Source organism: Aristolochia californica, unplaced genomic scaffold (genome assembly GCF_029961685.1).
Source record: "Aristolochia californica isolate CCGP_79_NKW_82.1479 unplaced genomic scaffold, dmAriCali1.0.hap1 SCAF_6, whole genome shotgun sequence".
Lineage (NCBI taxonomy): Eukaryota > Viridiplantae > Streptophyta > Magnoliopsida > Piperales > Aristolochiaceae > Aristolochia > Aristolochia californica.
Window position 1 is genome coordinate 568,348 of NW_027182257.1, and position 18,215 is coordinate 586,562.

Here is an 18,215-nt window from a genome sequence, read left to right on the forward strand (position 1 = left end):
TCGTCCAAGCTGTTCAAATTAAGTTGGATATCGGTAGTACGTGAAGAATCACGTCAAAAATTTCGTGAGCCCATATCAGTAATTAGGTTTGTCCATTTATGTAGGACCTACGTGATTGAACAGTCCTGATTCTGTCTCATTCTTAATGTGTGGCCCTGAGATTATGCAACCAGGGAATGAAGAGGATAAATGAATTTGACACGAGCAAAAAATGGAAAGAATAACTGCTTAACTAAAATAACAGTACTTAATACAATTTACATGCAACAAATCAATCAATAGGATGTTTATCAGCTTGTCGGGACGTGTAATGTGCTGAAAGCAAGAGCAAAGAAAGGAAGGCACTTGCCACAAAAATCGCATCGAACCAGCGGTGGTAGAAATCAAACTGGATATCCCCGCCCAGTACATCCGTGATGATCATTCTGCAAAGATGCCAACATAACTGACGTCAATTGATTACAAAGACTCATTAATGAACCCTCCTGTACTAAATTATACACCCAAGTTTGCTTTGGTTCCTGTTGGTTGCCTGCGACTGACCCCAATCAAATGTTACTCTTTAATTTTCAAGAATTCAGAAAAAAGAAGCCTTCCTCGAGTACAAATGGAAAGAAAATCCAATATCTGCTATTGATGGGCTAAGATATAACAGAGTAGTACCTGTATTCAGTTGCCAAGCTTTTCCTGATCAACAGAATTGATGACACAAAGTACATGCCCATTGTCTCAGAGAGGAAAAGAACAACATTAGCTGACGTTCCACTCCCCACTCGAGAAACAGCAAAGAAGAACTGCAAAGAAACAAGTACGAGTTAGCTGCAGCTATCAAAATTCATTTCTATTTTCACAAAGATGACTCTGCAACATATCTTTCTTTTCTCCTCATGATGAAAAAGAAAATCAATGATTTCATAAAAAAACAAAAAATGAAACCAACAAGGAGAAAGATCAAAATTTCATAGTTTCAGCTTTCAAAAATTCCATAGGGGTTGCTGGAGTAGCACTTCTATGAAATTGAGTAACAAGTTTCACTAGGGTCAACAATGCAACAATGACATGTCAAAAGAAAGTTTTATGGGATAAAAATGAAGAAGTAAGCCATTCACCTTCATGAGATTTGTAAGGAAGCCTCGCACAGACATTACGATCAGCATTCCAATGAATAACAAAGAAATATACTGCAGACAGTAAAGTGAAGAACTCAGCACATTTAACATGAATCATATTCACTCAAGTGTGTCCATACAGAAAATTGGGTAACCACATTACTCTCATTATCTTTCAAAAGAAACTGTTTGCTCTTCCAATTAATGCAGCCAATGGTCAATACAACTGCTTTTATAAATAAATTTACAGCGAGAGAGAGAGGCCTTACATCTTATAGATGCTACAAAATAACAAGTTAAAAGAGGAATTTTGTTTAGCATAGACAGAGAATAAGAACTAGAAAAGTCAGTGAAAGATAATTGCACCAAACCTGTGATAGAAGTGCAGCATTAATGCCTATATCAAAGAACTGAAAAAATATGCTGATTGTCCTTGTCACTGGATCAACTGAGCCAGCCTGTAAAAATGAAAAACGAGAACAACATCATAAAGATTAGTTTAAATAACACAAGCTCTATGACACACTAATCTTACACGCATTGTTTAGATGAAAAAGAATGAAGAGAAGATCCCTGCAACAACTTACCTCCTTGAAGACCACACTCTGTAAAGACTGCAAAAGTTAATCAGAAGAAATTAGATGCCTCGTGCCATCAGAGCAACAGGGAAGTAAGAAAAGTATACAAGCATGAATCAGATACATTTAACATACAGATAGAGTACATACAAACATACATGAATCCGTGTCTGTTCCTAACTAGGTTTCTGCATTTCATGATTTCCAAGATTTTAAATGTGAGGTCACTACAGGATGCACAATGAAAGTTTTCTGGACAACCAACACTGCATAATGCAAAATAAATTGTCTGACTAGGACATCAGAAATACCTCTCCTACACCACGTCAATTTTCGATAGCTTCTATTTCCACTAAAATTTAAGAAACACAGGCAATGATACTAACTTCTCTCAAGGTTTTTACACAAAATAACAAGTAGCTACAACCTCCTGTATTGCTCACGATAATTTTGATGCCCATGATAAGTTGGACCTCCCAAGATGACCAACCAACTAACAAGGTCCATTACCCAACAAGATTCTAAGCTGTTCCAAAAAATAAATAAATAAATAAAATTTTCATTAAAATTATTTTTAAAAAAATCCAAAGTCATACCAATTATGGGACCTCCACCCACAATAACAACCTCCTCTAACATAAAGGCCCAATAGAACAGTCAGATAGATGTTGGGTTTATCATCAGCTGGGTAACAGGCTCTCTAAGGTGGATAGTCATTTAGAAATAAAAACAGGCCCTCTTTATAATGATTTCAGGCCTGACACATGGATTAGACAAACAACCCCCAAATTGAGTTGATACCTAGATCTGGTAACATAATAAATTGGCTTGATCTCAACCCATACCAATTGGAAGACTTTTACCCACACTAACAACTCAATCCCACATTTATCTCCACTCCAATCAATTACCTCTCTCTCTCGTGCTTTTCTTTGAGTTTTTTTTTTCCAGTGCAGATGTAATTCTTTGAAGTTATCTTTTCCTCTTGTCCAGTTTCAATTATTGTTTTTATCAGAGATCGTACCTACTATGATGCTCTCAGCTATATGAATCTTTTTCCTCTATCCCCAATTTATCCTTTGCTAGCTTAGTTATTATGTCGGCTGTATTTAAGTCATCAATTGTTGTTTTTACCATATCAAAAAGAAAGATAAAAGAATTTGCATGTTTTTATTTCTTATCAGGAAAAACCTTGAAAAGGATGATAAGATGTTTCTGTAGGAGACTACCAGATGATCCAATCGGTACTGTTTTATCCTGACCATGGTTAATGATACTCTCCCCATTCTTTCTTCAATCTCTTCAATATTCCTAGTTTTTTTCTTGTCTCCTTCGTCAATTAAAACTCTCTAATCATAAGTTGCTCCTATCAAAATTGTAAAATTTCAAAGGAAAAAAAATGTTTTCTTTTCTGAGAAGTAAAAAAATTAAGTTGTTCCTGTTTCATGTCAAAGGAATGTAGTATGAATTGCAACATATGGCTTAGGGTTTACCCCTAACATCAATAGTGCAGGGTTAAGAGTACCGAGAAAAAGAAAACAGTGGAAACACATACAGATGTCAAAAGGAGGACAAAACCAAATGAATGATAATGTAAAAAACCTAGTAGTTTATTCACCAGTTTGTTCTATATATAATATAAAAGCTCTGAGTAATATGGTTCTAGAGAAAAGCCTCTTTCATACTGTGTTGGCCATAACTGCATAACTGGATGTGATTTTTCACAAGCCTGTGGATGAGTACGAGAACTCTAGACTAGCCTATTCTATGCGAGTAGTTAAAAGAACAGTCGTCCAAAATTTACAGATTTACTTTCTGAAACCCCAAATGCCTTCAAGAAAATGCTAACAGTATAAAATAAAAGAATGGTCCATACCTTTATCATTTTGTACACACAGTATACAGAAAGAGCATAGCCCAGCAAATTCTGCAGATGACCCCTCCAGGTTCGCGAAAATGCAGCAGCTTCCTGTACCAGATATGAAATACCATCAGAATGTTCTCCTTTTCCTATTATTTCTGACAAGTGGTACAAGGAATAAGAAGATACAAAGACTTCACCATAACCAGCAAGCACCTATTGAACTGTAATGACAGCTACAGAAATGGACACACGCACACAAAGAATTTAAAAAAAAAAAAAAAACACTACTGTTTCCATTGAAAAGAGGTGCAAAAAGACAAAATGAGACACAAGAAAGATGGAACAAGCAATTTCATATCTAAAACAATAACTTCTATAGTGAGAAAGAACAAACAAAATGACCTTGGCTTGGCGAAGCTCATATATCTCCAGAAAGAGCTGCTTTGAGAGCTCTTCCAAAGCTTCTACTTCCGCTTCCATGCTTTTGATATCTTTAGGTTATAAGCAACAGAAAGAAGAGAATCAGTTGCACAAATACAATAAGCTAAAAGTCTCTAATATGTGATGAGATATTACTAGCTCTTAAAGAATAACTTACAACTGCAAGCAGTAGTAAAATAGCTCTAAACTCTCTTTCATCATATTTAGCAAAAACAGATCATTATAGTGAAGGAAAGATAAGTTATACTAATGTAGTAGTCATATACTCCAAAGATAATGGGAACTAGAAAAAAGATGCTTTAGAGTCAGCAGATTCTGATAAGGTGAAACAAGAAAATTATTGCTGGGAATGGTAGTGCAACATTTTTTAAAAAAAATTAAGTAAAACATAATATAAAGGGACATTAACTTTTTAAAAGCCAAGAAGCAATCGACCGCCTCATAATAAAAATAAAATTAGAATTAATTCACGTTTACATCAACAGATGAAGATCCTCAGACTGCTTTCACCAATATTATGTATAAAATAGGAAAAAAGCATCAAAGCTGATTCAACTTTATAAAAACTTACCCTGTTCCCTTTGATCCTCCTGTACAGAGCGCACAACTGTTCCCACCAGACGTGTAAAAAATGATTTACCCTTGCGCTGCTATAACAAGCGTCACTAAATCAGAAAATACTTAATAATCACAATTGTGCAAACACTAAGGCATACTCATGATGCTCCAAGTTAAATCTTTCACAAATCATACTGTCAGAATACTCAACAGTATAAAATCGAAAAGAGATTATATCAGATGTCAAGTACCTCCTCTGTTCCTTGAATGCGCTCCATCTCCATCTGAGAAAGGAGAATTTTCTTTTTCTTAGAAATACAAGTCTCTATTGACTGCATCAGTTGTCTTTCCAAGGCTTTGATATCTGCTTCCTCAATCTCCCTGACACCATCATGAGACAGCAGATAGTATTTCAGCGCAGAAAATGCCCAAAAACAGCAGCAGCAGCAGGAGAAGAAGAAGAAGACAACATGCAAAGTAACAGAGAAGTACAAAAAATTACGTGAGCTGAATTATGTAAAACAAAAGTATTTATTAATTAACAATGAGACATTGGAGGGGTTATTCTCAGCTCAGAACATCCTCCTAATATACAGTAACAGAGTTATTTAGAAAACCTGATGAAAAGAGATAAATAACTGTAAGGTAAATTGACAGCTCCAAAACCAGAAAGGACAGCCAAGACAGTCACACCAATCACTCCAATTCTGCTAACTAACTGTGGCATTGTAAAGAATCCTACAAAGTGAAACAAGTGGGTCAGCCTCTACGAAGAATCTTTATAGTGTTGTTGTTAAGTATAAGTATGGAATATTCCTTGCAAAGGCTGTAAAATGTATTTAAAAAATGTACACCTCAAAGAAAAGAGATTTGGTTAGTTTTGGAAAGCAAAGAAAAGTTGGGAACATCAACTAAAAGAAAATGCCGATTAATGTCATGTAAATCATGATGCAAGTAACAATGGCAAGGTTATAAGTTATAAACGTTCAGACCATACACTGCCTATTTCCTCTACTAGAAAATTCAACATATTTGGTACATGTTCACTATCAAGAGTAGTACCATACATACAAGAAATGAAAAACCCTTAGCATTTTAAGTTATTTTCATCTACATTAAATTTATAATTTTAAACTATTAAAATATCCTAGAACAATCTTATAAATAATCCTTTGAAAAAATTTTATTTAATGGCCACAGGCATATAAGACTTGGAAACTATCAAATCAGTATGTATTACTATGATTTCCCACTCTTGAGCAATTTGTAAGTGGACTAAGAAGTGATGGACTAACCACCTTTGCAAAGTATATGTATTGTAAAAGCGTTAGAAGGACTCTTCCAGAGGTAAGCCAATTTCAATTGAAGAAGTCCGAGTTTGTGTCTTAAAAGGAGGATCCATGTAACTTCTGGATGAGACAATTAAATATTTTTCTCAAGTGTGACTTGAAGAGGATTTATAAAGCATCTTAGTGTGTCTATGTGTTTAGAAAACACTAACTTAGGTTTTTATAGCTCACCTACTGTTTCTCACAGGCCATAAAAGATATCCTGCAATAGTACACAAGACTGGATGCTTCTATGTTCCATATCATGGAAGATACAGATGAGAATCGAGGGGCCTCCTTTAATATTATATATATATATATATATTAGATACCAGTCTTTATGAAAATGTATGAGACCAAAAACTCCTTAACTGTCGAATTAACAAAACAAAAATCAGACTTCCAGAAGGCCAACAAAGAAACCTTTGTCAGGAGATGGCATGGGGAAGTGAACACCCATCCTCCAAAAAGCATACAGAAATGCCAGGAGAAATAAGATAGCTCCAACTGCAGCACGTTCTTTTCTCACACCTGAGATTGAAAAACAATCTAATTATCTTATGACAGAAGAAACAGATAACTTCTAAAAACACCTAACATGCAGGACACCTGAGATTGAAACAGCACGTTCTTTTCATTATGTCCTGATATGTATATGCTAAAGTAAAAAGACCAAACAAGCTGATCGTTCAGAAATAAAAAAAACAGATAACTTCTAAAAACACCTAACATGCAGGACATGTCTAGCAGAGGACTAACGAACAAAGTAATATGGAAGAATCCCGGTAACTCTTTAAGCTATAAATAAAAATGAAGAAGCAGATAAGCTCTTTAAATGATAGCTGCCATACTGGCTCTTAAGATTGTTCTCATGACAATTAGATGAAGATAGGATAAAAATTTGCATTACAAATTAAAAGGCCTCCATTAGGGTTGATACCTAGTCTAATGCAAAATTGCTGGGTTATGGCTCAGAGTAATCTTAAAAACCCTGAACTGAAGCTGCTCATTTTTGGTAAATCATTGAATCCTAATTTTTCAAAAATTAATTCTCTAACCAATATAAAGGAATAGGAAAGGATTAAGAGAACGGAGACATACCACTGTTGCAAAGCATCAAGTAGCAATGATAATATGGCAAAACAAACACCAGCAACAATATCAAACAAAATAGATCTGCCTTCCAATTTATCCATCTGGCACTGCAGCAAAAAATGTAGTCAACTCTGTCAGACAAGTTGAACAAGAACTAAAATTTCTGGCACTGGGAATGCACAATGCCAAAGAATTACCTTCTATTGAAACTACACACGTTGTGTGCATCACCAGTAAGTACAAGCTAGTCATAGAGAATAAATTTCATTTATATATAAAAGTTTTTTTTTTAAATTTTCTGACACTAAACACTGAGTTGTATCAGTAGTCAATAGAAGCTTTAACATGCACAGGCATAACCATAGAAAATTAAAAGTACAGAAGATTAAGAATTTAAATTGGTATATCTTGAAAAATCAATCCAACACATAATATAAATAATGCTAACTTAACTGGCTTTTCCTCTATTTTTTAATTATATACTAAAATTAATTGACTCATAGCACATCATGAGCTGATGTCTAATCTATGAATCTGTAGCATAGCTGCACCAATGCTACCAGTACAACTACCAAAATAGAATGCAGCCTACAAGAGATAACTGCACTAGCGAATCTTTACCATCGGCGTGCCTTTCAAGACACCATGTTAGGTGGGATGAAATTGAAGAGAGAGAAACATTGAAACTCCTCAAGCATGAATGCAGAAGGGAACAAGGAATGAACTTCAAATATCATAACAAAGCTGGATGGTATCCTAAATAGTCAGGCCACAAAAGGTTGTTGCCAAGCACTAGAGCTAGAGGTCAAAGGCCAGCAGTTTTATTTCCTTCACATGCAGAAGAAATTTTTTACTGCAAAATGATTGATAGCTGGCATATATGGAAGTGACAAGTCGCATGGCCAATTGATCTCATAAGCTGTAATCTGCCATAAAGCAACCATGTTAAGAAAAACCCATGCTTTGATATTGCAAGCTGCACCATTAGGGAAAGCATCATCACTCTTTTTTTTTGGAAAGGCAGCAGCACTCTTCTGTTGCTATGACTTTATCCATGATCAAGTACAACTGAAAATCCATAAAGCTATTACAATGACTGCAACTGCAAATGAAAGGTCACTCCAAAAGCAAGGTGGCTCAACAACAGGTCATTGTCAAGAATCCCCCTTCTAGGTAAAAACACAGAAGGACCATTTGCACATTTTAGGGTATGATTCCAAGAAACAATCAATTGGGGGGAAATGTCCTCTATTGTGCCGAAGAACTACATAAATCACCCCAGTGGATATTTTCCAGCCAATGACAGTGGTTGAATCCCTGTCAACAATGAGGGGCACAGTGAATTCACCAATATAAACTCTTAAGTCAGTGAAGAAAGGCCCTTAACTCCACCTCCATAAAAAAATGATGACCAAAATGCACAGGTTAATAAGGATAAATAAGACCATCAGAGTTAAGGGTAACCCCTCTCCCACAAGCTGGCTCTGGATTACCCCTTGATTTACCATAAAACTTGAGGTTCAATCAGATCTGCAACGGTACATCCAGATAATCAGTTTTCCTTGATATAGTGTCAGACAGATGGCTAAACTTTGGTTATCTGTTTTCCCAAAAAGGATATTGTTACCTTCTCAAATAACTCCTCTGTTTTAAATCAAGCTACATCAAAGATCCTTTTATTCTGTTCCATCCAAACAATCCAAGAAACACCAGTAATGAGAAGAAACCACAACTGCATACCCACCAACTGTTCTAAAAAATATGAGAATGAAGACGAGAAATAAAATTGAAGGCCAAACTTGAGAAGTAAATATACTCCAAACCTGACAAGTGAAGGATGTGGTCGTCCATATCCGAGGACCAATGCAAAGACAGGAACTTTGCTTTTGAACAAGTTACCTTCTCTTATACAATTAATCAAAAGTCAGGGTCTTCCCATACATGACACACAATAAAATGGGTGACTTCAGAAAAAAACTGAATGCCCCAGCTCTGGACTAGGCCAAAATGTTTAAATGTTCAGCGCCATACAGATAGCATAATGGTAGGCGACCAAATATGACCCAGTAGAGCTTCTCTTCCAATTCATGTTGTCGCCGACCCCCTAATATAAATATTCTGAAATGGGTGTACCATACAGCAAGCCTCAGCGGCCTCCTCCTTGGAAGGGCACAGCTGAAGTTGAGACAACTTTTCCTGTTGTTATCCTACTAAATCCAATACATAGTAGACATAACTTCGACTTCCCCAGCCATCAGTCATCACTTTGACATTCCTAACAGCTGAAGTTGAGACAACTTTTCCTGTTGTTATCCTACTAAATCCAAGACATAGTAGACATAACTTCGACTTCCCCAGCCATCAGTCATCACTTTGACATTCCTAATAAGTCCGACCGGTGGTTAAGAAGTACATAGCTAATACTGAACTCTCTCCCTTGATCCATTACGTGAAAGTAGATTGCCATTAACGTGTGTGTAGTACTCCATTTCAATAAACTAAAAATAAACGAGCAATACTTAAGAATCAGGGGTTAGAAGTTCAATTCGACGCAGGATAATGATTGGACCTTCAAATTCATATGCAGAATCTTAATCTTAACCATAAGCCCAAATGCATACGCCTCAACACACAATAAACAAATTCGACCTCTAGTCTGCATTTAGTCGCTTATGAGCGAAAAGAGCCAATCAATACTTGATCAATTAGCAGTTCGAAGACAATTAAACATTTCTAAATGCCTTAAATTTCAAAGAGGCGTGCATTCTCTAGTTACAGCCCAAAATCTAATCCCAGCAACACTAGAAAGAAAAAAAGGGACCACGAATTAGAAATAAAAAGGGATTTAAGGAAACGTAAGAACCACATACTCTTTGGAGAGAACGGGAATGATTTCAAAGAGGACTAGCTGAAGAAGATTACAAGAGAAGGCGAACACGGCGCTAAAGAGGATCTGGACAAGCGCACTCCTCTCCTCGTATTCTTTATACAACCTCCGGTTGAGGAACCAAAGTCCCACCCAACCGAGAAGGAACAGAGAGCTGAACACCACGATTCCTTCGTAGATCGCCCAACCCCAACCCATTCCCCTGTTGCTTTTTCGATCCCGATCTATGTGAAGGTGAACGTCACAGGCAAATGTGGAGTATCATACATCTGTTTCCCGGTCGCTATTGCACTGCTGGATCCTTGACACTGCAGTTTGGCGGCAGGGAAATTTTCGTTTCAACCTCCTGACGGACCGACTGAACGAGAAACCGAACACTGTCAGTACTCATCACCAGCAACTGTGGAAGGATGGCTCACTTTGCAGCCCATGAAGTTGGGCCCTCTCGTCTTGCACAACCTCAACCTGCCATCACTTTTCAATTCAGACCCAAAAAAACACTAACCTTGCCTCGTATCAAGTAACTCCCCGGTGTAATCCTAACTAATTAATTAGATTTAATCGATAATTGCTTACTATAAGCCTTAGTTAGGCAACGTTAACCACTTAATTTTTCTCTTTATGCTAAGTCTAAAATGATTATCAAGGGACCGATTATAATAATAGACAATTATTTTCTACCAAAATTGTATTTAAAATTATTATATTAAAAATAAATTTCTTTAATCATTTTTTTGTATTTAAGCCCTGTTGGTTTTTTAAATATTGTTAAAAAATTAAAAAATCAATTCCTTATCTCATGTAAATCTTGTGGGGCAAGACATGCACAAATATGCCTAATAAGAGTCATTTGTTACATAGTTTTACTCTATAAAATGCGTATTATTTTATTATTTCTCCTCCTTATTTTCTCTTTGTTTCCACACTAATATATTGTTACTCCATGGCATAAGTTGCTTTGTAGGGTTGCAAATGGCTGGGGTTGAATCGGAGAATTAATAATCGACATGCGATTCAATGAAGATCAAGTTACAGTATATAAAAAGTTTACTTTGTGAATCGGATTGGGTCGAATGATTTTATTTATTTTATGGATAGTGTGGATTTAATCAAGTAATTTGAAATCCACGTGTGATAAATTTTAATTCATGATCAAAGTAGTTTTTTTTTTTCAAAATATTTCAATTCCAGCTCCCCCACCTTCTCTAAGGCCCCGTTAGTGCCCTTGATTGAAAATTTATATCACAAGAAAAGCTATTAAGATGTATATTTAAAAAAAAAACTCTAGATAAAATTCTATTAATGACTTATTAGGAAATTATATGAATTTTTAAAAAAATTCCGAGAAAAATTAAATGGACATGTTAGTGCCTTTTCTAGAGAAATAAATGGAAATTAATAATCAATTTCAAACATTACTATACTTATTTGATAAGTTATTTGTAAAATAAAATATAAAATACAAAATTACCACAAATTGACTTGTACAAGTATTACAACATTAATTGTTAAATATTTATTTAAAAAATTATACAGTTTTTATGTGGCTATAAATTCTTAGGTGAAAAATATGTGATTTTTCTGGTTAAAATTTTCCAAGAAAAGTATTTTCAAGAAGGAAGAGGCACTAATGGTTCCAGGAAATCTGTTTCTAACATAAATACTTTTCCGGTATTTCTTAGAAAAGTAACTAACAGGTCATGAATTCAAAGGAATATGCAATTTTTTTCTTATTTTACTTCGTAAGGACCCTACCTGCCCTACTGAAACGTAAGAGGGTTTCAAGAGATGCCTTAAAAAGAGCATGTAGCCAAAAGGTGAGAGCCCAGAATCTCCAATCCTGTAAAGGCATCTTCTTTCTTTCATCTCATCGCTTTTTTCTACTGTTTAAATGTCTAATCCTTACAGTTTCAGTCAAAGCATCAGGTTGCAGACTGTGCCGACGGTGCGACAGGACCCACGAAAGCCCCAGAACCTGTATGCACTCAATCATGAATGCCCACAGTATGTCTCCTTGCTCGCCTCGCATACATGAAAGATTGGATGCTGAGGAACTTCTTCTTCCTCAAGCCGCCTGCCTTCTGTTCTACGAAATGTCAAGCCCCCATTTGCAAGTGTACTGTTATTTTCAAGCAATGCGCAGCACCCCTGGTGGCCAGTTAATGGAACTCTCCTGATCGCGACATAGATGAGCAATCGATTTGTTTTCATTTCATTTTTTGCCTCAAGGACCGCAACCTTTCCAGAGCTAGGAAAATGCCGCAAGGAATCTTTCCGCACCCAGAAACCAGAGAAGCCACTGTTCTGCGAGGTCAGTAGAACGGCGTTACGGGGTGATACGGCAATGCAAGCGATCCTGCGAGGTCAGTAGAACGGCGTTACGGGGTGATAGGGCAATGCAAGCGATCGCATCGTGTCATGTCGAGTCCTCTATTATCAACCATGGTTTTCTACCAGGGCTTTAAAATTCCAGTTAGATTGGCCTAAGTCAAACTGATATTCGTCAGTTCAGGAGCGATTTGAAGGGACCCAACCCAAACAGAAAGATCCATTCGTACCCCTTTAAATTCGATTCGGTTCACCTAATTTTAAATCCTACCCGATAAGGCATTATCACGAGTGATTTGTAGTAGGAAAACAATATTTTACGCAGATTACAAGGTAACCGTTGCGCCTAGAAAAAACAAACACACTCTACTCGTCCACCGTCTCTCCTCTCGGCGGCGGCCACAGCAGCAGCATCGAGGGGGAAGAGAAGACGGGGCAGGGCTTCCGTCATTCGTCACTCTTGCTTCGTAACGCCTCCCCACAAGCGACAAAGGCCGAAGAAAGATACAAAAGCAATGGGCGTCCCGTCGCCCACCGCACTCTTGGGTGGGCTCGCCGAGAGAGTGGACAAGCAAGGGGGTATGAACACGTACGCTCACGGATAAGCTCGACTGTCCAAGCGGCCAGTCCCGCATATTCGACGACAAGTAAATCGTCACGCTTACGTCACTGGTGCCGCCTTGTACGTTCGACGCGGGCTCCGCCACCCCGCCTTCGAGCGCGGGTAACATCAAAGCTGCGCGCGGAGACGGAACCATTCGAAAGAAAAGCTACGCAGATGAGCATGTGATGCTTTCTGACACTAACAGCTGTTCTCGGCCCCCATTAGCACTACGTCATTCTAGTTGGGTTCCCTAGGCGCACGCTGGCCGACAGAGACGTCCTTTCTTTTTCTGTTTTTCCTCTGCACAGCTTAATCCAGTTTAATAACTTAGAAAACGCGCATTAATCCAGTTTAAATTATTTGATTTAAATGTGATGATTTAATTAAAACTATATAATGAACTTTGGTCTATAAATTACATTGAATCGTACGAAACAGGATAAAAATCGGCATTGACGACAACCATGGATGTACCACTTTAATTACTAATTTTATTTGATTTCTTAAAACCCAGGTGACGATGTTCTTGCAGAGACGGGCTTCCTTAAAAAACGAGAAAGCCGCAAATGGTGTTTGAGATTGCTGATGAAATCATGAGACGCAGAAAAAGACACGTTATCTTTTCAGCAGCGACTCGACTGCTTTAAGATGTTGCTTAAAATCGCCTTATCCCCGTCGGTTGCTCCCACTGCGGAAGCAAACGAATCAGCTTACCTGCCGTCATCGACGCGACACTGCACTAGCACAGTGACGGTCAGTCATCTTTTCAGCTCCTTCGCCAATTGCCTACTTTCTCCCTGGCTCGCATGGTTCTTTGACTTTGAAGCAGGAAAAATTGCGAAGCAGCCAAGGAAGTCGTAATCTGAGAAGAGCAAATGCAGCATCGTTTCCTACTGACCCAGTTACTAACACTCCATACTTACTTACGTTCTAGTTGCCCAGTAGCGAAGTGATGATATTTGAGAAGAACAAATGAAGCATTTCCACTCTACTCCGAATTTTTTAAATCTGTTCTCTGAGCACCTGTCTTTTAAATCTATTCAAGGGTTTAACAGTAAACCCAAGACATTGACCAACACATCTGGGATCGTAGGATGAGAACCGAAACATTAAAGTTTGCATTCCAGAGTATCAAGAACTCTTGAATCTGTAGAAGACATGTACCGGTCTTACCAAACCAGATCAAGTTTGAGATTTTATTTGAGGAGATGATGAGCTCCTATCTGTAGGTTTATACAAGCAAATTCGGTTTCAACAGAGCTCAGTTGCAGTAGCATAAAACAGACAAATCAGAACCAACACTTAAACCCACATAAAAATGAAAACCAGGAAATCCTCAAGTCTGAGTCTAGTTACACAGACAAAGCTGGCGGCTGCAAATCCAAGAAGGGATAATTCTGAGCTTCTTGAACAAAACAACCCATTAACCAACTCACAAGAACTTGGCTTTTGATCAACTGAGGAACTCGTTCCTCCAAAGCAGGGTGCTTGTCTCCTCTCTCATATTTTCTGCTAATCATCTGCATTCAGAAATAGGCCTAGGATTCAGTTACGAGTCACTGAGATGCTAATTCAATGTGGCTTACAGAAATGACCAGACTCACCCTGAGGGGATCGGGAACTTGTAGCAGAGAAGTCAGAGGAGGCCATCGGTATGGATATTGAGAGCTGGGTTGTCGAAAATGCTGTCCGATTAGACCTCTCATCTTCCAAATCAGTCCATGGGTCCCGCGCTTTTGGCCATTCATCAAAGAAAGGTCGAAGGGACTGGCTTTCCTGTTTCACAGGCTCTGCTGAGCTAAACTCACTACCAAAGAAGCAATGCTGCTGCTGCTTTGACATTGCAGATGTAATTGTGGCAGACTCCATATCAGGTAGCCCCTGAACCTGAGGGTAGTTACTTGGCCAAACAGAGCCATTTCTTGGCTTGGCTGAAGGAAATGAAGACACCCGATTTGGCATAAGGCGCCATGAACTGTCAAGGGAAGAATCCATTCCGAGACTTCGCAAGCTTCCAGAAGCCTCAGAGAAAAAACTATGTTCATCCACCTCTCCTTTCATACCATGAAGATACCTGAACCACATAAATCAATAAATAAACAGCCTAGTACTTAATTGATAAATGCCGAAGAGCAACAGTCAGGGGGTAAAAAAACCTCTGAGCATTGAAAAGTGTCTTACTCCAAGAATTAGGAATCAGTAAAGCCCAAAATTCTGAAAGACGAAAAATGCAGACATTGCAAGAGGTAGGAAAAAACATTAATTAAGTTGCCTTGTTGGTTTAACATTCACAATTAAGTGACAAAGAGATCAACAAATCCAATCCATATGCAAGTTACATCAACATATCTTCATTCTTTCTAACTAAACAAAAGACGATCTTCATTAAATATTTTTAAGAAAGAAACACAAGACTCCGATGACAATTAAGCAAGCAAAAGGTTCACACAAGAGATTTGGCCATGTAAAGAATGATTTACTCATTGCAACATGACACAGTCAACCAGTTAAAAGGACATCCCAGCAATGGATCATGAGCAGCTAACTGGGAGCCAAAGGCATGTAACAATCGTATGTAACTTTGCAGAGAACAAATAGCTTCCCTGGAAAGGATTGATAAGGTTCAATGAAACAGATAAAGTAGGTAGCTTGACAGCCATCCGAAGGAACAGTCAGTCAGACACAAGTAAGAACCACTGCTCAGAATTGCCAAGTCTGGGCAAAAAGTGTCAGACTCCTTTCTGCAACTTTTTTTTTTCAGATGGGTTCATATGAAATTAAAACTTCAGCTAAAAAGTTCCCTGTCCTTGCTGACTCTGTATGGACAGAATCCTATACTGACCAGCTAATCTGCCACTAATCAGGACCATAAGCTTCTCCAACCACAAACAACAGATTGAACCCACTGTCTCTGAGAAATTGAAAACATGAACAGCCTCCAAACAAAAATGAATGCACAGTAAATAAAAAACAAGGCAGCTAACAATATATATGCTGGCCGAAGATTCTTGATATCTCTGACAAACCAAAAATATTGACCAAGCTTAAACTTTGACCAAATGTAGACTAAAAAGACAAGTCTGAGAACCTGTCTAGACTCCAAAAGGTCCATCTTAATCCTCCTGAAACATATTTTATCAGCAGCAATCTTCAGACTAAACCAACCATGTTCTTCAATTTTCTACAGAGTAATCATATCTTAGAAGCAGAATCATCCTCATGAAGAAGCAAACTGTCTTTTATACACACAACCCACGCTCTTTTTTATAAAAAAGCGAGTAATTTGTCACGGCAAAGTACCTGTAGTCTTTGTTTCCCACGCTGTACGAGGTAGGGTCCACCTGCAACTGGGAAGGGTTTCCTCCCTGAGGATTGGAAACGGCGGAGTGAAGGGGAAGGTTCTGAAAGTTGCTGGGCGTCGTCCCGGCCCCACCGGTAGTTGGGGTGAGGGAGGTCATAGTCGAAGAAGACTGAGAGATTGTTTGCGTTTCCACAGGCTTTCTTGAACGGTTGCGGCCACGGTGCATGTGGCGCTCGCAGTACTTGGACTCCGGATACGCGTCCTTGGAGCACCTCCATTTCTTTCCGTCGGTTCTCCTACACCTTCCAGGCTCTGGGTCTGCCTTCTTCCCGTAAAAGGAGCAATAGCCTACTGCAGAAATCAGCGAAATAGTATTACTACTTTCGTAGTTTCAGAGCAAGATGCTTTTTATTCCAGAAAGGAGGAAGGAAATCGTTGATCATCTCATTTATAACGATACGCTTTATTAAGCAGCAGTTTCTTCTTATCTGCAAGGTATCTCTCTCAGGATACAAACATCAAACATATTAAGAGCAGATTATGAAGAAAACCAATGAAATCAGCTAAAAACTTCGTAAGCATAATGTGACGAGATCTAGCAAAAGATGGTTTTTTTCTCGCACAAAAACAATATGGGATCTTTAACACAAATCTGAACAAATATAAAAAAGATTCGCAGAATTTCAATGCTGTAAAAAACGTAGGAACCTTAACCTTAGCAAAGAACATAATATAAATTAAGAGCAGAAGTCATCGAAAGAAACAAAGCATGAATCATGAGTAGTGAAACGCCAGAGCCATCAAAACAGAACAGGGATAAGCTACCAAACTCATTCAATAAGTTTCGGAAGACAAACTCAGCCAAAAACCAATGAACCAAACAAGGAAAAAGAGAATCGGACGTTTGTTTCGCTTTGATAAAAGAAATCATCAAGCCATTCAAAGAAAAAAAGAGACAAAGAGAGAGAAAAGAAAGTATCAAAACTCCTTCGGAAACTTCACCAACTCGAGAAACAAGCTTTCAAAATAAAATACAAAACCAAATATCCTACAGAAATTGCCAAAGAGAGTTAAAACATCAAAAACGGAAAAATGCTTCAGGGGGAAAGTTCAGCGATGATTGCTTGCTCGCTTACTGCCTGGATGGTGAAAGAACCTCGCGGATTCCAAGCTCCTCCTTATCGGAAGCAGAAGATCCGGCGGGACCGGTATTCCGGCCATCATGTACTTAAAGATGAGAGCTTGCTCCTCCAGCTCCTGCCACTGCGACGCCGTGAACGGCGGCCGTATCCCCGTCCCCGCCGTTGTATTCATCTTTATCTCTAGTCCTAGGGTTTATAAAAAGCTGCAACCTCTTCCCGCTCAGACAACATATCCCAACCCGCACAAAAGTCGCTGCGAGAAAATGCTGCTCTCTCCCGCTGCACGGCCGCAGGGTATAGCCATTTTTAGTTTAAGGTCGGTCCAAATTACGAAAGGAAACTCCAGACACAACGCAACGAAATTTTTATACCGGCCGACCAGAGCTTTCTCTTTCTCTCTCTCTCTCTCTCTCTCTCTCTCCTATTTCACCTTTCTCCCTCTCCCCAACAGCAACTGATCATTAGTTTATCGAAAGACAGAAACCCTAGAAAAAGATGCGTGCCGCCATTAATGGGTTTCGATTAGCAGCAGCAGTGGAATCAAGGGTTTAAGCGAGACAAGCTATTTGAGGTGGTGGCCTTCTGAGTGAGACTCTCTGTCTGCCTCTCTGCAACTGCTGGGGGGTTGTGTGTTGGGAAAGGAGGCACAGTATCTGTACAGAAGTCACAAAATATAAAGGCAAATCTGGGAAAATTGTTCCCCTTTTTCTAATTTAAAAAAAAAAATCACTATTCGTAAAATCACTCTTCATTATAAATATTAATATTAATTATTCGGTATAGGCATATTTTTTGTCTTTTTATGTGTTCGGGCCTCGAGCGTCAAGGCGGCCTCGTTCTGTCCGAATCAATTCCGTTTGCCCTAAAGGCTCCTCTGAAGTTACGGAGCCAGCATTTACTGTACCGCCTTACCCGAATTTACCTCTCCGCGCCGTACCGGGTAAAGTGAGACGCAATAGTTACCATTGAAAGTCTGCCAC

General features: G+C 38.5%; 2 protein-coding genes across 3 annotated transcripts; both read right to left on the reverse strand.

The window, feature by feature from the left end:
* Positions 1-232: 232 nt before the first annotated feature.
* On the reverse strand, positions 233-10,221 carry LOC137934285 (GPCR-type G protein 1). 2 transcript variants are annotated; one of them, XM_068778568.1, is made up of 13 exons: positions 9,844-10,221; positions 6,980-7,080; positions 6,302-6,409; positions 5,168-5,288; positions 4,802-4,931; positions 4,564-4,639; positions 3,954-4,042; positions 3,564-3,656; positions 1,697-1,723; positions 1,481-1,567; positions 1,110-1,181; positions 664-794; positions 233-425 (listed from the first exon to the last, which is right to left on the reverse strand). In XM_068778568.1, the coding sequence occupies exons 1-13, from the start codon at positions 10,056-10,058 to the stop codon at positions 272-274; spliced, it is 1,404 nt and encodes a 467-aa protein (XP_068634669.1). In that variant the 5' UTR covers positions 10,059-10,221; the 3' UTR covers positions 233-271. The 2 variants fall into 2 exon arrangements, with proteins under 2 accessions (XP_068634669.1, XP_068634668.1); XM_068778567.1 differs by having other exon boundaries at positions 4,564-4,642.
* A 3,740-nt stretch (positions 10,222-13,961) lies between these two features.
* On the reverse strand, positions 13,962-17,864 carry LOC137934897 (growth-regulating factor 4-like). Its single transcript, XM_068779472.1, has 4 exons — positions 17,230-17,864; positions 16,093-16,444; positions 14,397-14,866; positions 13,962-14,312 (listed from the first exon to the last, which is right to left on the reverse strand). Exons 1-4 carry the CDS (start codon positions 17,405-17,407, stop codon positions 14,305-14,307), a joined length of 1,008 nt encoding a protein of 335 aa, XP_068635573.1. The 5' UTR covers positions 17,408-17,864; the 3' UTR covers positions 13,962-14,304.
* Between the last annotated feature and the right edge of the window lie 351 nt (positions 17,865-18,215).

What these genes read in the sequence shown, in the direction of transcription:
- LOC137934285 (XM_068778567.1), bottom strand. Translation starts at nt 10,058, where the DNA reads ATGGGTTGGGGTTGGGCGATCTACGAAGGAATCGTGGTGTTCAGCTCT. An exon ending in ATTCCCGTTCTCTCCAAAGA is followed by an intron (nt 7,081 to 9,843) that starts GTATGTGGTTCT and finishes TTTTTGCTGCAG; the next exon opens with TGCCAGATGGATAAATTGGA. An exon ending in AGAGTGTGGTCTTCAAGGAG is followed by an intron (nt 1,568 to 1,696) that starts GTAAGTTGTTGC and finishes TCATTTTTACAG; the next exon opens with GCTGGCTCAGTTGATCCAGT.
- LOC137934897 (XM_068779472.1), bottom strand. Translation starts at nt 17,407, where the DNA reads ATGAATACAACGGCGGGGACGGGGATACGGCCGCCGTTCACGGCGTCG. An exon ending in GTTCTTTCACCATCCAGGCA is followed by an intron (nt 16,445 to 17,229) that starts GTAAGCGAGCAA and finishes TGATTTCTGCAG; the next exon opens with TAGGCTATTGCTCCTTTTAC. An exon ending in GTGGGAAACAAAGACTACAG is followed by an intron (nt 14,867 to 16,092) that starts GTACTTTGCCGT and finishes TATGTGGTTCAG; the next exon opens with GTATCTTCATGGTATGAAAG.